Source organism: Microcaecilia unicolor, chromosome 2 (assembly GCF_901765095.1).
Source record: "Microcaecilia unicolor chromosome 2, aMicUni1.1, whole genome shotgun sequence".
In the NCBI taxonomy this organism is placed as follows: Eukaryota; Metazoa; Chordata; class Amphibia; order Gymnophiona; family Siphonopidae; genus Microcaecilia; species Microcaecilia unicolor.
The window spans coordinates 173409796-173427475 of NC_044032.1; the positions used below are offsets into that span (position 1 = coordinate 173409796).

Sequence of the window (17680 nt, forward strand, 5' to 3'; positions counted from 1 at the left end):
AGCAATGTTTGTATTGCACAGAGCACCCCAAATGCAACACAGTATTTATCACTAACCTTTGTTTTGTATTTTTCACATTAAATATCTATATAAATAAATCGCACCTCCAACGTTCTGAAGCTGACTCTGTGTGAAGCCCTGAAGCCCTGTAGTGTTCGTAGGCTCTCAGCAGCAGTCATAGAGCCGCCTTCAGCCCCACCCCTCGCACACATAATGTCCGAGTGAAGCCGTGAAGCCCTGTAGTGTTCGTAGCCTCTCAGCACCAGTCATAGAGCTGCCCTCAGCCACGCCCCCGCACAGTATGTCACTCGCTGCACAACCCTGCTTCACGCCATACAGCCACTCACAGCACCCCTCTCACTCCTACTCCAGACAACCCACCAGCACTGAATGAAAGTCAGCAACCAATAACCTGCCACGCCACCCAGGTCGCCACCACTCACCCCTCCACCCCCCCAGGTCACCAAGGCTTCCCCCTCCACCCCCCCAAGGTCGCCACCATTCCCCCCCACCCCCCCTGAGGTCCCCGCATCTCCAACGTTCTGAAGCCCAGAAAGTTAAGCTGCCCTCGCCGCAACGCCATGCCCCCCCCAAGGTCGCCACCGCCGCTCACCCCTCCACCCCAAGGTTGCCATCGCTCCCCCCTCCACCCCCCAGGGTCGCCACCATCCCCCCCCCCCCCCGTGATCGATGCACCTCCAACGTTCTGAAGCCAAGAAAGTGAAGCCGCGCTGGCCGCAATGCCATGTCCTCCCCCAGGTCGCCACCGCTCATCATCAGGCATTGGCTGTCGGCTCTGCAGCCGCTCCTCTCGCCTCTGACGTCACTGCCCCTGGAGCAGACCCTCGGAGGACCGCAGCGACGTGACAGGTGAGAGGACCGGCTGAGCCAATGCCTGATGGCTGCCTGCGGTGAGAGGCTGCATTAAGAGGGGACACATTGGGAGGGGGTGCTGAGACCAGACAGGAGGTGCTGAGACCACAGAGGGGGAAGGGGTCCTGAGAGGGGGGTGGAGGTGGTCCTCAGACCAGAGAGGAGGGGTGGAGGGGGTCCTCAGACCAGAGAGGGAAGGGGGGAGGGGTCCTGAGAGCAGGGAGGGAAGGGGGGAGGTATCTCTGTCACACACACACACTCTCTCTCTCTCACAGTCTGTGTCTTCCTCTCACTCTCAAACACTGTCTCTCACACACTCAATGTCTCACACTATATCACATTCACTCTGTATGTGTTACACAGTCACTCTCAAACACTCTCTCGGTCTCACAGACAGTCTATGTATTGCACACATACTCTCACACACAGTCTCTCAGACACTCTCACACAGTCACTCTCACACACACTCTCTCAAACATACACACTACAAGAAAAACCTTGCTAGCGCCTGTTTCATTTGTGTCAGAAACGGGCCTTTTTTACTAGTTTGTCAATAAAAGTTCAAGTTAAAAAAAAGGTGTTAAAACATCAAAAAACTTTTATAGAGCTTAACAAGTTCAAGTTTCTTTATTTTTGATACCTCACCTATCGGTAATACCTTCTAAGTGGCTTTACAATTATAAAAGTATGACAGATATTAGAGGAAAAGAAGAGATACATAATGTTAATTATTGTAGAAGAAAGTAAAAGTAGTAAGAGTAAGATTGGAGGGTGGCCAATGTGAAGAGAAACGTCATACAGGCTAAAACTCACAGTAACAACAATTTCAGGTACATCATAAACAGAAAGCCTGCGAGGGAATCCATGGGACTGTTAGATCACGAAGGAATAAAAGGGGCACTCAAGAAGGACAAGGCCATAGCGGAGAAACTGAATGAATTCTTTGATTCGATCTTTACGGAAGATGATGTCAGAGATCTGCCTGTACTGGAAATGTTTTTCAAGGTGATGATGCGGAGGAACTGAAAGAAATCTCAGTGAACCTGGAAGATGTATTGAGCCAAATCAACAAATTTAACAGTAGTAAATCCCCTGGACTCGATGGCATACATCCAAGGGTACTCAAAGAACTCAAGCATGAATTTGCTGATCTGCTGTTAGTAATATGAAACCTGCCATTAAAATCATCTTTTTTTCAACTGTCAGAGCCTACCTGTTTGGAGACTCCACACAGATCATCCACAACGGTCTTTTTAAAGACTACTATATTTTATCAGCTTTGGATTTTCATCTTTTTCATATCACTTCAAGACTCTCATCATTTATGTTTACTTGAACATAAAGACTCCTGATGTAGGCCTTCTGGCCGAAACACAACGTTGTGTCGAGTCATTCATTTGTTCAATAAACTTTTTGCTTCGTTTTTATTATCATTGTGGTCCAGTTTTTGGAGATCCTGGTTCTTACTCCCACTTTCTTTGTCTGCGGGCAAAATAGTGGAAAATTACGTAACACAGAGAAATATGGCTTAATGGGACAGAGTTAGAATGGGTTCAGCCAAGGGATGTGTTTTCTCACGTGGATAAACATGAGTCGGTTGATGTACTGAATCTAGATTTTCAGAAAGCTTCTGATAAAGTTCCTTATGAGAGACTCCTGAGAAAATTAAAGAGTCATGGGATAGGAGGCAATGTGCTGGTGTGGATTAGGAATTGATTATTGGACAGAAAACAGAGATTAGGGTTAAATGGTCATTTCTCTCAATGGAGGAGAGTGAACATTGGAGTGCCACAGGGATCAGTACTGGGACCAATGTTATTTAACAAAATTTATAAATGATATGGAAATCGGAACGAGTGAGGTGATTAAATTTGCAGATGACACAAAACTATTCAAGATTGTTAAAACACGTGTGGACTGTGAAATATTGAAGGAAGATCGTAGGAAATTGGAAGACTGGGCATCCAAATGGCAGATGAAATTTAATGTGGACAAATGCAATGTGATGCACATTGCAAAAAAATAATCTGAATCATAGTTACCCGATTCTAGGTTCTACCCTGGGGGGGGGGGGGGGGGGTCAGCAACCAATAAAAAGATCTTAAGTGTTGTTGTAGATAATACGCTGAATCTTCTGCTCAATGTGCGACGGTGGCCAAAAAAGCAAACAACGTGCTAGGAATTATTAGGAAAGGGATGGTGAATAAGACCAAAAATACTATAATGCCTTATATCGCTCCATGGTGTGACCTCACCTTGAGTACTGCATTCAGTTCTGGTCCTCGTATCTCAAAAAAGATATAGCAAAATTAGAAAAGGTTCAAAGAATAGCGACCAAAATGATAAAGGGGATGGAACGTCTCTCATTTGAGGAAAGGCTAAAGAGATTAGGGCTCCTCAGCTTGGAAAAAAGACAGATGAGGGGAGATATGATTGAAGTCTACAAAACAACTTCCCATCTTGCTTGGGTTCGTCTCTTAATTGCAATCTTTCCATGTCACAAATAACCATAGTTAAGAAATCCATCCCAACAAGGAAGGCACTGACCTCTTCTTCCAGTGTCTAGCCAGATTTAGGCGAGTGGCTTGACAAGCATAACGTACCAAATTCGACTGATTTCAAGTGAGCCCAGACGGCCTCTCACCAAATAAGAACACCGTTGGATGCCACTGGACCCCACCACCTAGCCAGCCCTGCAAGCGAGCCTGAACTGCCTTCCAATAAGCCCTTGCTTTGGGAGAAGACCACTACAGGTGACCTATAATCTCCTTTTTTAGACATCCATGCCAACAAGAAGGCGAAACTCCAGAGAACATATGATGTAGCCTAACTGAGGTGAGGTACCTTGACCGCACTTTCCTTAACAGAGACAGCAATACTGGATTTCAATAATGCTTTTTCCATGGTGAGCCAGTCATCAGGAGATATAACTAACCCCAGCTTCCGCTCCCAATTAGCCCTGTGGAGTTGGTACACAGTTTACTCAAATGTTGATACAAACAGGTAATAAGTCCCTGAGTACTCCTCGAATCTTCACAAAAGTCCTCCAAATAGGAATCATCTCGAATAGTAGGAGCAACTAAAAAAATGCCTCAGCTGCGTGTAAGCATACTGATCTGAGAGAGGGAGCTGATACTCAACAACTAGGGATGCAAAAGGTATACACTCATCTTCTTCAAATAGCTGGTCCCACGTAGTCAGTCCCAGGCACACCCACCGAGAAAAAACACCCCACCCATCTTGGGGGGGGGGGGGGACAGAATTACCCACAATAGGTGTATGCCGTGATAACATAGCTTTTGGATTAGAAAACAAAGAGTCCCAGTAATGAAAAGTAAAATAATGGATAGACACAGATCCCGCAACACAGAGCAATATTTATGAGGCAACCAGATAAGATGTTTTACAGGATGAGCCTCTATCATGTGTTGCTCCAGAAAAATCCATCATTTAGAGAGAGATGCATGGAACTACTCAATGGCTGCACGAGCCTGTGCCACCCTATAATACCAAAACACATTTGCGACTGCAAGCCCTCCTTGACGCTTTCCCTTATATAAAAAGGAGGGCCTAGGAAGCCGAGGTCTCTTGTTAATCCATATAAATCTAATTAACCTATCCTGTATCCCAGCCAAAGAAGATCTGGGAAGCTGCAATGGCAGTACCTGAAAGAGAGTAAGATGTTCATCTTAAGAGTGGCTATCCTACTAAACCAAGACAATTCCAACACCGACCACCTATCCAGATCTCTAGAGAGCTCACATATGAGGGCCAAGCAGTTAGCCTGAAAAATGGCCTCGACCATTGTAGGTAAATTTACACCAGGGTAACGAATAGACTTAGTCACCCATTTAAAAGGAAAAGAGGCATGCAATGTCTCCACAAGAGTTGAAGGAAAGCCTATAGCCATTCCCTCAGATTTGGAGGCATTAAGTTTATAACCTGAGACCGCTGAAAAAGCCCCTAATTCTGCAATCAAATTAGGGAGAGCGATCAAAGGGTGGCTAAGTGAAAAAAGAACACCATCTGCAAAAAGAGCAATTTTAAACTCCTCAGCTCCACACCTAATGCCCACTATATCTGGGTTACTCCTAATTGCCACCGCCAAGGACTCGATGAACCAGGGGCGTATCTGAACCGCGGCGGTAGGGGGGGCCAGGGCCAGAGTGAGGGGGCACATTATAGCCCCCCCCCGCCGCTGCCGCCATTGCCGATCCCCCTCCCCCCAGCCGCTGCCATTGCCAACCCTCCCCCTCCGTTGCTCGCCTACCTTCGCTGGCGGGGGATCCCAACCCCCGCCAGCCGAGGTCCGCGTCCTCCTGCCGCTGCCTTTAAAGAATTCCGTCAGCTGGCGGGGGACCCCCAACCCCCGCCAGCCAAGCCGAGGTTCTTTCATTTTTCCACTGAAGCTGGCGCCGACGAATGTTTCTTTCGAGTCTGACGTCGCTGCACGTTGTACGTGCAGGACGTCAGACTCAGAAACAGCTTCATTCTGTTTCTGAGTCTGACGTCCTGCACGTACAACGTGCAGCGACGTCAGACTCAAAAGAAACTTTCGTCGGCGCCAGCTTCAGTGGAAAAATGAAAGAACCTCGGCTTGGCTGGCGGGGGTTGGGGGTCCCCCGCCAGCTGACGGAATTCTTTAAAGGCAGCGGCAGGAGGACGCGGACCTCGGCTGGCGGGGGTTGGGATCCCCCGCCAGCGAAGGTAGGCGAGCAACGGAGGGGGAGGGTTGGCAGCGGTAGGGGGGTCCAGGGCGAAATCTGCGGGGGCCCAGGCCCCTGAGGCCCCACGCAGATACGCCCCTGCGATGAACAAAGCAAACAATAATGGGGAGAGGGGACATCCCTAACGCATACCTGAGTAAGAGGAAACAATGTTGAGTTACCCCCATTAATACGTACACAGGCCTTTGGAAACATATAAAAAGCCTGGATCCAGTGACGAAATCCCCTCCCAAACCCATATCTTGACAAAACCCTATCAAAGGTCTTCTCCGCATCTAACTGCAATAGGCACATGGGTAGTCCCCTCCCGCTGTGAAAGGTAAAGCAAGTCAACAGTTCTCTGCACATTATCCATAGCCTGACATTTAGCTACGACTTTGAATAACTTTATGTCATCAGCAAATTTAATTACCTCATTAGTTACTCCCATCTCTAGGTCATTTATAAATATGTTAAAAAGCAGCGGTCCCAGCACAGACCCCTGGGGAACCCCACTAACTACCTTTCTCCATTGAGAATACTGACCATTTAACCCTACTCTCTGTTTTCTATCTTTTAACCAGTTTTTAATCCACAATAGAACACTACCTCCTATCCCATGACTCTCCAATTTCCTCTGGAGTCTTTCATGAGGTACTTTGTCAAACGCCTTCTGAAAATCCAGATACACAATATCAACCGGCTCACCTTTATCCACGTTTGTTCACCCCTTGAAAGAAATGTAGTAGATTGGTGAGGTAAGATTTCCCTTCACTAAATCCATGTTGACTTTGAGGCATATTTTCAAAACACTTAGCCTTCCAAAGTTCCACAGAAACCTATGGAACATTGGAAAGCTAAGTGCTTTGAAAATATGCCTCTTTGTCTCATTAATCCATGCTTTTGAATGTGATATGTAATTTTGTTCTTAATAATAGTCTCTACCATTTTGCCCGGCTTCGACGTCAGACTCACTGGTCTGGAACCTTTTTTAAAAATCAGCATTACATTAGCCACCCTCCAATCTTCCGGTACCATGCTCGATTTGAAGGATAAATTACATATTACTAACAATAGCTCCGCAAGCTCATTTTTCAGTTCTATCAGTACTCTGGGATGAATACCATCCAGTCCAGGAGATTTGCTTCTCTTCAGTTTGTAGAACTGCCCCATTACATCCTCCAGGTTTACAGAGAATTCATTAAGTTTCTCTGACTCAGCTTCAAATACCATTTCCAGCACCGGTATCGCACCCAAATCTTCCTCGGTGAAGACCAAAGCAAAGAATTCATTTAATCTCTCCACTACGGCTTTGTCTTCCCTGATTGTCCCTTTTACTCCTCGGTCATCTAGCAGTCCAACTGATTCTTTTGCTGGCTTCCTGCTATATATCTAAAAAAAAATTTTACTGTGTGTTTTTGCCTCCAATGCAAACGTTTTTTCGAAGTCATCTGGATGTCGCCTAACACTGATTAACTAGAACAGGTAAAGATTCATGAACTTGTATGGCCACTCCTAGATAGCGAGGGTGCCTCAATAACTTCTCATGTTGTTTTAGAAAATGCGTTTCCTGAAAACACACAACATGCGGTTGAGCTTTCCACAGTTCTGTAAAGAGAGCTGAACATTTATAAGGGGAATTAAGACCTTTAACATTATAACTCATTAGCTTTACAAAGCTCATGTCTTGAATTTGAAGAGATCGACAGGCTTTGTTTGGTGCTGGGAACTACAATACAAGTTTGCAGTCAGAATGCACATAGCCCCCAGGCGAGCCATCCACATGGGCTTGTCTCCGGCAGGAGAATGCCCCAGATGCAATTATGAGGGTCCCACACTGGGGCACATGTTCTGGACTTGCCCACACATCGCACAATTTTGGAGGCAACTTCTAAAAAAAATTTCGCAGATGTGGGGCACCCACTGGATCCTAGACTACAAGTTACTGTTTGGACATATTAAAATTGTGGCTCCACAACCTAAAGGATTTAAAGAATTTACAAACAGGGCAGTCATTGCGGCTAAGAAGGTGATCCTGTTGGAATGGATGGTATCGAAAGCTCCAACCCTACAACAATGGAGGACTCAGATGATAACCTTAATGCGAATGGAGAGATTTGACATAGTGCAGCTGGACAATAAAAGAGGACAGCAATTTGAACGGAGATGGGCCCCATTTTGGCAAACGTTAACGCCAGCAGCGAGGGGCCATCTGTTAAACATATAGTGATGTTGGTAGAGGAGGGCAGAAAAGTCTGGCGTTATAGTAGTCCCAGAGGGAGGGAGATGGGGTGGGAGGGCTAGGAAATAATGGGGGGAGGGGGAGAAGAAAACAGAAAAGAATAAGAAACAGGGCGGCTATTGATTACATAGACGATTGTTCCGCAAATATCGCAAACAGTGCTAGCTTGAATCGGTGGATGTTTTTTTTTTACGATGTGCTGTATTTTGCTTTGTTTCACAATAAACAGATTTAAACAACTCATTAGCTTTAAGTGCTGACATTCAACCAAGTACATAACTTATAACAAGATGACATTATCAAACAATAGAACACAGCATTCTGAATTGAAATTGCCCTTATCCACAAAGACCCCTACCCCCCACCACCCACATACTGAACACCTCCACCAACCCATAGCTCTCCATACCCATGAAAAAGCCACCAGGTGGGATAAACGAGGGCATAACCCCCAGCCAGACACAGCCCTCACCCCCCCCCCACTCCATACAAGAATCAATAAGTTTAACCCCCCCCCAAAAAAACTTGCAGAGTAATCGTCCTCTCATCAAAACAAGTTATAATACACACATACTTAACCCTCATCCACACTCCTCTCACAACATCAAGGCCCCATATAGGAGACCAGAACCAAAACGTCTTCTTAACATAACAGTTCACTTTTTCTTATGTCCCTTCTCAACCCTCTTCCACCGCTGCAATTTTTCTCTCGTAGCAGGAGCCACTAGCGGTGGGGGAAGTGCAGTGGGTGCAATTCTAGCCTCGTGTAGTATCTTCCAAGCCTCTGCCAATTCACATATGCGGTGTACTTTCCCTGCAGCAGTGAAGCTCAAAGTGAATGGAAATAGCCACCAATATTTCATTTTTGCTGAAACACGTAAATCTAAGGCAGGTTTCATTGCTCTATGATGCTGCAGGGTGTATGCCGAAACATCTTGGTAAATCGAAACCTGGGCATCGTTGTAAAGTATAGAGGACTCTTGTCAGGCTTGCAGGAAAACGTGCTCTTTATCTTTATAATGGACAAAGTGCACCACAATGTCCCTAGGAAGAGTCTCCCTAGGTTCTCCCAAGGCTCGATGAGCTCTTTCAAGAGGAATGGGCTCCAATTCAGCTCCCTCCACCAGCAACTGACTGCACAATGTCTTCACTATTACCAGGACATCCTCCATGTCCCCTCCTCTGGGTACCCCTCGGAACCGCAAGTTCTTCCTGCGGCCAGAATTCTCTAAATCATCAAGTTTGTACAGTAATTCCTCATGTTGCTCGCACAACTGCGTCACCCGCGTCTGTGTCATAGTGAACTGCTCCTCTTGCTCCTCCACTTTAGATTCCAACTCCGCGACCTGATCACCCAGGTCCCACATGTCCACGCTCAAATTATCAATGCGCTGTATGATATCCTCACAGGACGCCTTAATTTCTTCCTTAATCTCTACCAACCAATGCCGCAGCTGTTTGGTGCCTCCAAACATCTCCACCGTCTCGCCCAGTGAGCCACCAACCGACAGCGCAGAGTCAGAGTCCGACTCCGGGTCAGGGGCCGAGACAACATGGCGGTGAGGTGTTTTCACAGATGACTGGGACGAGCTCCTCTCTGCCTTCATAGTCGCCAAATTCTGTAATTTACTCATCTCAAAAGGAATAAGAAAGATGTGCACAAAATCTGCCAAAACAGCTTCAGGTAAGCGATGATGGAGTGGAAGGGAGCGAAGCAATCACGCTGCCATCTAGCTGAATGACGTCACTTCTGGGAGACTATTCTTAATGGCTGCAACCTAACAAGCTTTATATATCTGGTACATCTGGTACATTGGCCAACGCATACCTCACAGCCAGTAGTAAAATATAAAGACAAATTTCCCCTGTCTAGCTGAGTGACCCCAGCTCCTCTGAAAAGTTACTTTGCAAATAACACCCTGTAAATTATAGAACATCTGATTTTTTTTTTTTGCTGCTCACTGATGCTTAGTTAGACTTTTTGTTGGGTTTATTTATTTTCTTTTCTCTATGCCTAAGGCCAGCAGTCACGAGCTGTTTGGCCAGGGGCAGGCAGGGCAGATGGAGTGGTGGGAGAATGCAGTATATACTTGGCCTCAACAGTTTCTATCTACCCATGAGTTCTGAGGACAATTATCAAAACTGTTATTCACTCCTGTTTTGCTTACTATTTTCTTGACCTTGGGTTTCTGTATGGGACTGCAGCTCTTTGTTATCTTTTCTGTTATAGTTTTTAATTATGGGGCCCTTTTACTAGCTGTCTTGGGGGGGGGCATGTCAGGGAGAGAGAGCAGGCATTCGTGTGCTAACCAGTTAGCACACGGTTAACTTGAGAACCCTTATCATCACCTACACAGGTGGCAGTAAGTGCTCACAAGCTAAATTTTTTAAAATGGCCCCACATATGGCCATTAATGAAAACAATAGAAAAAAAAGCCTGCTTGCCATCTGTAATAAAAATAGCTTTAGCATGCAGGAAAGACCTAAGGGTGCACCAAGGCCAAATCTTACCACAACTTAGTAAAAGGACCCCTAAATGCCAAAAACAACCGAAGTATACAATGAAGCATCCACAATCAAAATAAAAGCTTTTGATATCAAAAGAACTGTAAGATGGCAGAGCAAATCCTTCTTGATAAGAAAAAAAAACCCCTCAAAACATCAAAATGCATCTGCTGGCAGAGCAGATGGGCCTGTGGATCTTTATCTTTATTGTATTTTATTACACTGCAATTTTGTGTTAGCTCCTTTGAGTATTATTTAGAAAACTACACTAAAAAGTCTAATAAAGCAGAGAAAAATAAATTGCTTAAGTTTCTAAAATATAAACACACACACAGGAGTTCAGATGAAACTAAAGTCACCAAACCTGACTGGTCTATAGTTTACACATGGTTGTGAGCCACATCAGCATTAGAACTGCACGAAGTGGCTCCACCCTACCTTTTCATAATCCACAAAACTGCAATGCTAGCAGAAAGAAGGAAAACTAATGGAGGCCCAAGCTATAGCAGAAAGAGATTTTGTTGAACCGAGGACTTCAAATGTTGAAAAAATAAAAAAAGCATTCCTACCTCTGTTGTCCAAATCACTACAGAAATTTAGGAACTAACCTCAAAGAGCATGCACTGCCTGTTGAATAATTTCCACGATTTTATTCCAAACAATGGGATACTTTTACAGCTAAAACTTGTTTTCTTAGGAGGGCCTTTAGTGGTATATTTACTTTTTTTTTTTTTTAATTTATTTCTCAAATAATTTAAGAAAAGTACTTCATTAAAAAAAGAATCTCTTAACAGTCTTAAAAGGCATAAAAATGTATTGATACAAGGGTAGCTTACATTAAATATGTCTATAATCCTTTTCTTATTAACAGTAGAAACAAAACAAGGTGCAGGATCAGAGTGTAATTACTGAAGAGGTGCATCTGTGGAAATGCACTGTCAAAGCTGTGTTTTTGCACCTAGAATGGAGAGAGTGAGCATCCTGAATTAATGTGCCCCAGACAGCAGGTGGGCAGAAGCTCATAAGTGCCTTTAATACAATGAAGGCAGAGAACAGAATATGACAGAAAAAGCAAGGAAGTTCTGATAAAGTCACATCCAGGATAGTTGGGTTAAGGCAGTTTCAGTCTGAACTACAAGTCCCAGAAGGCATTGCAGTCAAGGAGCCAGGGGGTGAGATGAGGAACCCAGACTGGACTTCTAGCTGCAATAGGGAAAGACAAGGGAATAAGCTGATAGGATGTGTAGATTGGCTGCCCCTAGGGGGAAAGAGAGCTAGGAAACCCTGTGTGCAGGAGCTCCTCATTAGGCTCATGCTCAACTCAGTTGGTATGGGTGTGTAGAGAAGCTAATGAGTGGAGAATGATTGGTTGTGAAGGCAGAAGCCAGGGATTGATTAGGCAGGTGGGAAGGAGTCTCATTAGTTCAGTTCAGGGAGAGCAGCAAGGAAGGGAGTCTGAGAAGTATTTGCAGGCTGAAAACCCTTGGGCAGGGAGGTCCCTAAAGTACTGAAGTCTGAGAGGCAGTTGCAGGCTGAAAACCCTTGGGCAGGGAGGTCCCTAAAGTACTGAAGTCTGAGAGGCAGTTGCAGGCTGAAAACCCTTGGGCAGGGAGGTCCCTAAAGTACTGAAGTCTTGGAAGTATTTGCAGGCCGAAACAAAACTGCCCTACTGCAGCAAAAAACAACGCCAGGTTGGATCAGGAATTAGGCTGTTGGAAAAGAGGATCTCTCATGATTCTCATGCTTCTTTCTGCAAAATCTGCTGGTTTTGATTGCTTTTGGAAGCAGAAGGAAGTCCGTGAAAGCCCTTAAGCACTGGTTATAAGAAGCAGCAGGCCCAAGTGAAAGCACACATTGGCATCTATTTCCTGCGTCTAAATAAACGCCCAAGCTAAAAATAAATAAATAAATAAAAATGCTTATATTTATGCTGCAGAAAACAGAAGCCAATGAGTACTTCACTTCTGAGTTTTACCAGGTGCATGCGTACAGAAGCCGAGCTTACCATGGAATTCTTCTGCGCATGCGCCAAGCACAATCCTCCCACGGAACTCCCTAATGCTCAATGCTACAAGCACAGCATGTATGCATCTCATTAGTGGTGAGCATTAGGGCATTGTTCTTCTGTGCTGTTCAGGCAGTATTTTGACAGCGCTATTTGGAACAGCACCAGAGTTTTGAGCACTGGAACCTCAGTACACAATTATAATAATTATACAAAGCATAATAATTTAGAGTCATTCCTTGCACCCTCTAAGCATAGGTGCTCCACTACCCTCCCCTGTCCCTGCTGTGTCAGTGTTCAGAAGGAGCAAGGCTCCCTAAATGGAATCCTGTACAAAGCCCAGAGAATGAGAACTGGGTCACACATGGACTGCTGGTGAGAATTTTCGTGGACCAGTTATACAGATAAAGAAAACCTATCCAGAAGACCCTGCAGCCAATTCAGGATATCCACTATGAACACATGCAGGAGCTAAATTTGCATATCAAGTCTCCAGGCATGCAAACTTATCTTATACACAGAGGTATATTTTCAAAGCACTTAGACCTACAAAGTTCCATAGGTTTCTATGAGCCTCATAGTCATTGTAGATATCTTAAAACTTAACTAGATTATGGCTCCCTATGATATATTTGGAAAACTCAGGAACAGACAAACACAAAGGGTGGTCCACAGTACTAAAATTACCATAACCAAGATTTCCAGAAGGATGAGGACAGCAGAGCTGGAAAACAAGAGTTGTCTCCATGTGGTTCAATACATGGAGGGCAGCTGAGTCACTAAATTCAAAACAACCCATTGTTTTGAGCCAGATATTCAAAAGGCCCTTACAAATTTAGTGGGGGGGGGGGGGGGGGGGGGGGGGGGGGGGAGGAGGTCGCTAAATGTTTAAGTGCTTTAACAATGAATTTTAAGCAGCACTATATGGATGGTGTCACTAAAAATCTGATCGCCACTACACTATCCATATAGGAAGCAATTCTGTAACAGATCAACAACATTTAGGTGCCATATTAGCATGGGTATTGAGCCTATTCCATAAGAACACTTACATGTGTAAGTGTTCTTATACAATACAGCATTGGCGTGCCAAAATAAGGTAAACAGTCACACCAGGTCAATGGCTGGCATAAATAAGCGCACCTACATGCAGCATTTATGCTCGTAATTTCATGTTAAGTAGCCCATATAAATGTCAGCCACATCTATCACACACCCATGTCCCTCTCCTGTGAATGCCTCCCTTGCATTTATGCACTAAACCATTTTAGAATACAATTACAGACTAGCACTTAAGCACACTACTGCCATTTAAGCACATAAATGTACACTTACCCATGTGGATAGCAGTATTCTATACAATTTACGCACACAAAAGGTGCTTAAAATGTAGGCGACCTTTAATAGAATTTGGAGGTGGGGGGATGGCAAGGCACAGCAAAGGTATTCTGCTTCACTAAACAGTGGCGATATTCAGGCCTAGCCACAGAATTAATTTATTTTAGCAGAGCAAAAACAAATGCTGACGTAAAATTAAAAACCAGCAGTTGAATACCACCACTATTTGTACAGCAGCAGCCCTTCTCTGTTATCACTCTCAAACTGGCCACTGATCTTTTGTCACGTTTGTTGTCTGACACAGTACCCACCTGTCATTTAATACAAATATAGCCGAACACTCTATACCAGGGATGGCCAAACTACTACCCAGAGCTCTGCAATTACCTGCAGTGTTACACGTGCACACAAGTCCATAATTCCTATTCTTTCTTTCAAAAAAGGTTTGCAGTTTTCGAACAGAGCTAGTGCCTTATCATCTGGACATAAATTCACAGTAAGAAAAATTCAGTGACAGATGTTTTGAAGGAAAATGAACATGATGGATGACACTTCAGACCTGCATAGACATATGATCTAACAGTGTATTTCTGAAGCCTTAACTAATTTCTTCCACTAAAATTCAACAAGCTACTCAGCCTTACTACTGGAAAGAATTATACCCTTCAACTTAAGAATAAACGTATTCTCTATTATTTTAGTAGAATTCCTCTAGCTTGAACCTTGACACAGACTCCAGCAGCCTTTCAGCTCTCTGTATACATGTTTAATACTAGGATTTATCTTCAGCCTTTTTAGCACCAGGCCAGATTTAGGTTACAGATCTGCCCCTAGTTCTTCTAAAGCAATATAACTGGACATAATGGCACAAAACTTTTTAACTGCCTGGTTAGCCCTCGCCACTAGGCTATGTAGCCACTGGCCATAAAGCATGACTACTTGTAAGATGATATTCCTTATCCAAAATGGTTTCTGTCATTTTCCTCCTTTGTATTTCACCCTATTAGGTAGATAAAAATGTCAGATTCCGTATTTATTTCAGATCCCACACTCATCCTGCCACATGCCTAACCAAAAAGCTTTAGTAATCTAAAATACTAGGTAGCAGCTGCCCCAACCCTCTTGGGAACCTCTGACATTTTGGATGAAACCCTACCACCTCATGATTCTGGATGACTGAAGAGATCAAAGGATTTACAATTAAAGGATGAACGCACAAATAAAGGGGGAAAAGGAAATGGGACTTGATATACCGCCTTTCTGAGGTTTTTGCAACTACATTCAAAGCGGTTTACATATATTCAGGTACTTATTTTTGTACCAGGGGCAATGGAGGGTTACGTGACTTGCCCAGAGTCACAAGGGACTGCAGTGGGAATTGAACTCAGTTCCCCGGGATCAAAGTCCACTGCACTAACCACTAGGCTACTCCTCCACTGAAAGCTAAACCAATTCAATTTTGGCTAGATAATCTATTGTCACTTTGGGCATTTGTGCCATGGGTTTATAGTAGCTATACTGATCCACAAAATTCTGACTTGTTTGTAATATTGTATTAATAAATCTGTCAAATAAGATTTAGGCCGCTAGATCTCAATTCCATTTGGATTCCCTTACGGTCTAAAATATTTAAAATACATTTCAACTGTGCTTTTAAATACTCAAAATTAGACTCATAATGAGGACATATGTAACTCCAAAACAAATATCTTTATAGGAGCCAAAAGCTTCAAACTTATGTTGGCAACAGTGTGAAAAAAGGTTCCTTCTTGATTACACGTGGTGGTCTTGCCCCTTCATACAGAAATTTTGGAAATGAGTTAAAAATAACTGATCAGAAATTTTAAATTTTTCTATCCCACTTTCTACTTTAGGTATCTTTCTAGGCAAAGATCCCTCTTGGCACATACCAGAAAAATAAAAAAGATTAGTTAATGGTATATTACTAGCAACTAGATGAGTCATTGTTAAATATTGGAAAAAAGACAGAAAACCTACCTTTTTTGAGCTGCAACCAAAAAAATAGCAAATGAATTACAAGATAAAAAGGAGGTCTTTTTCTGCCGTCATCTACTATGTTACTACGGAGGTTTTTGACAAGGACCAGGCAGCTAAAATCACTGGAATCTAACCCCTACTCCCTAGTTCCAATATAAACCTTATCACAAAACACTCAAGCTGTTGCCTTTAAGCTTATGAATAACTAACAACCATTGATTTCTTCCTTCTGTTTCTCTTTTGCTTTTATATAAAGATTTTTCTTAAGGGTCTTAAAGACATGTGTGAACATACAAGTTGTAAATCTGTCAATACAATAAACATTATATAACATTTCTAGTGGCATCATGTAGGTGCCTATAGGGATACTGTAGGCACGTACATGGTTAACACACCTATAACGCTGCTTAGTAAACAGGCCTTAGCGTATATCTAGGTTTTTGATTAGTTTACAATGATTGAGAAGAATATTAATGTACGGATTTATAAATGTTTTTGATTTTCTTCTATTAATTGATATTATAGAATTTTTTTTATTGACAGCAAGAATTTAAAAAATTGAAATAAGAGATTTAAAAAATGTCAGTCTCTTCTGCTCGCCTTTTGTATAAGAAATCAGCTTCCTGCTTTGAATTTAGCATTCTAAACGAAGGAAGCGCCTTTAAAAGTATGCTGGACAAAGCCAACAAGCTGTATCTTAAAATTACAGTTTTCAACGTTAAGGTAGAGAAACAAAGCCTCCTTCATATATTACGTTATCCTACCAACCACAAAGTTATTTTCAGCACTGTTCCCACTTGGGTTGAGTTGGGATGGGAAAGGAACAAACACCTGTGACAGGCCGCATGACTCTCAGCAGTTTGAAATACCAGATGAAGGGGACAACATACAAGGATAAAAACTATGTGGGCCCCCTATTTGTGCCTGCCGGGGCCTAGTAGTACCTGGAATTCAAGGGTGCACTTGGTACCCTGCACGATGTCCTCGTAGAAACACTGTTTGGCGTTATCGGGCAGTTCAAAGGTGATCTCGCTGCCACTGACACATCCCAGGAGGAACTGGAGCAGCAAAAAACCGAGGACAGGAGCCTGGAGCCCCGCAACTTGCAACATCCCGAGTGCTTCACAAAGCCAACCACAACGTACAAAGAGAGTGCGGCCGCGGCCACCGGAGAGCAAGAAGCGAGGAATTTGGCAGTACAGCTAGCAAGCTACCTCACTCACTCACTCACCAGCAGCCGCGCGTTCCCGGAAGCGGCAATGACGGCAGCGGCTCGTGCAGCGTGGCACAATAACGAAAAAGGAAGTAGTTGACTCGGTCGCCTAAGAAACCGGAAGGCGCATCACTAAACCCCGGAAGCAGTTAAAAGCGCCGCTGGGCTGGCTTAGATCCGGTCTAGACGTGGTGCTCTAGCAGGGGATAGAGCTAGGGCAAGGGCGGGGATGGGGATTAGGAGGACGGGGCTTGCGTGGTAAGGGGCGGGCTTTAGTGTGTTCCTAGACCTTTTTGTTTTTGGTTTTTTTTTCGTTCATTTTTAGAAATTTTTTATTAAATTTTAAAAACAGGGGTAGGAAATACAAATTACAAGAAATAATCAGGTAATCACACCAAAGAATATCAGTGGACAGGTAACAGAGGGAGGAGGAGGGTAGGGGGGAAGCAATTTGTGAATGCATTCAAAGCAAAACTTGCAATTTACACTCGAGTACTATGAAGAACTATTGTTTAAAGAAAAATAGGTTGTTAAAGGCAGCCACACTTTATCAACATATAAGGAATTTCGAACTTTGAGGGCTAAAGATAGCTAAAATTTGTGGATCTGTAAGACAGAATGCCACCAAAAGTAAGAATTAAGAAAGGAGTTATCCTTCCAATTTGTTAAAGGGTTTTTTTTTTTTCGGTTGGTGATATAACAGTAGGGGAAGGCGATGAAGAAGAGGGAGAGGGGAGACTGTGCGTGTTAGATGCGGGTTTCTTGTAGCAAAAAAATGTTAATACTATGTCATGCAAGGT

General features: G+C 43.8%; 1 protein-coding gene across 1 annotated transcript in view; it reads right to left on the minus strand.

Moving 5' to 3' along the window:
• TMED7 (transmembrane p24 trafficking protein 7) overlaps positions 1-16957 on the minus strand; it is a 29137-nt gene extending 12180 nt beyond the window's left edge. Inside the window, exon 1 of the mRNA XM_030193505.1 lies at positions 16612-16957. Coding sequence (XP_030049365.1) covers positions 16612-16779 — 168 coding nt within the window. The 5' untranslated portion in view covers positions 16780-16957. The remainder of the gene's footprint in view (positions 1-16611) is intronic.
• Between the last annotated feature and the right edge of the window lie 723 nt (positions 16958-17680).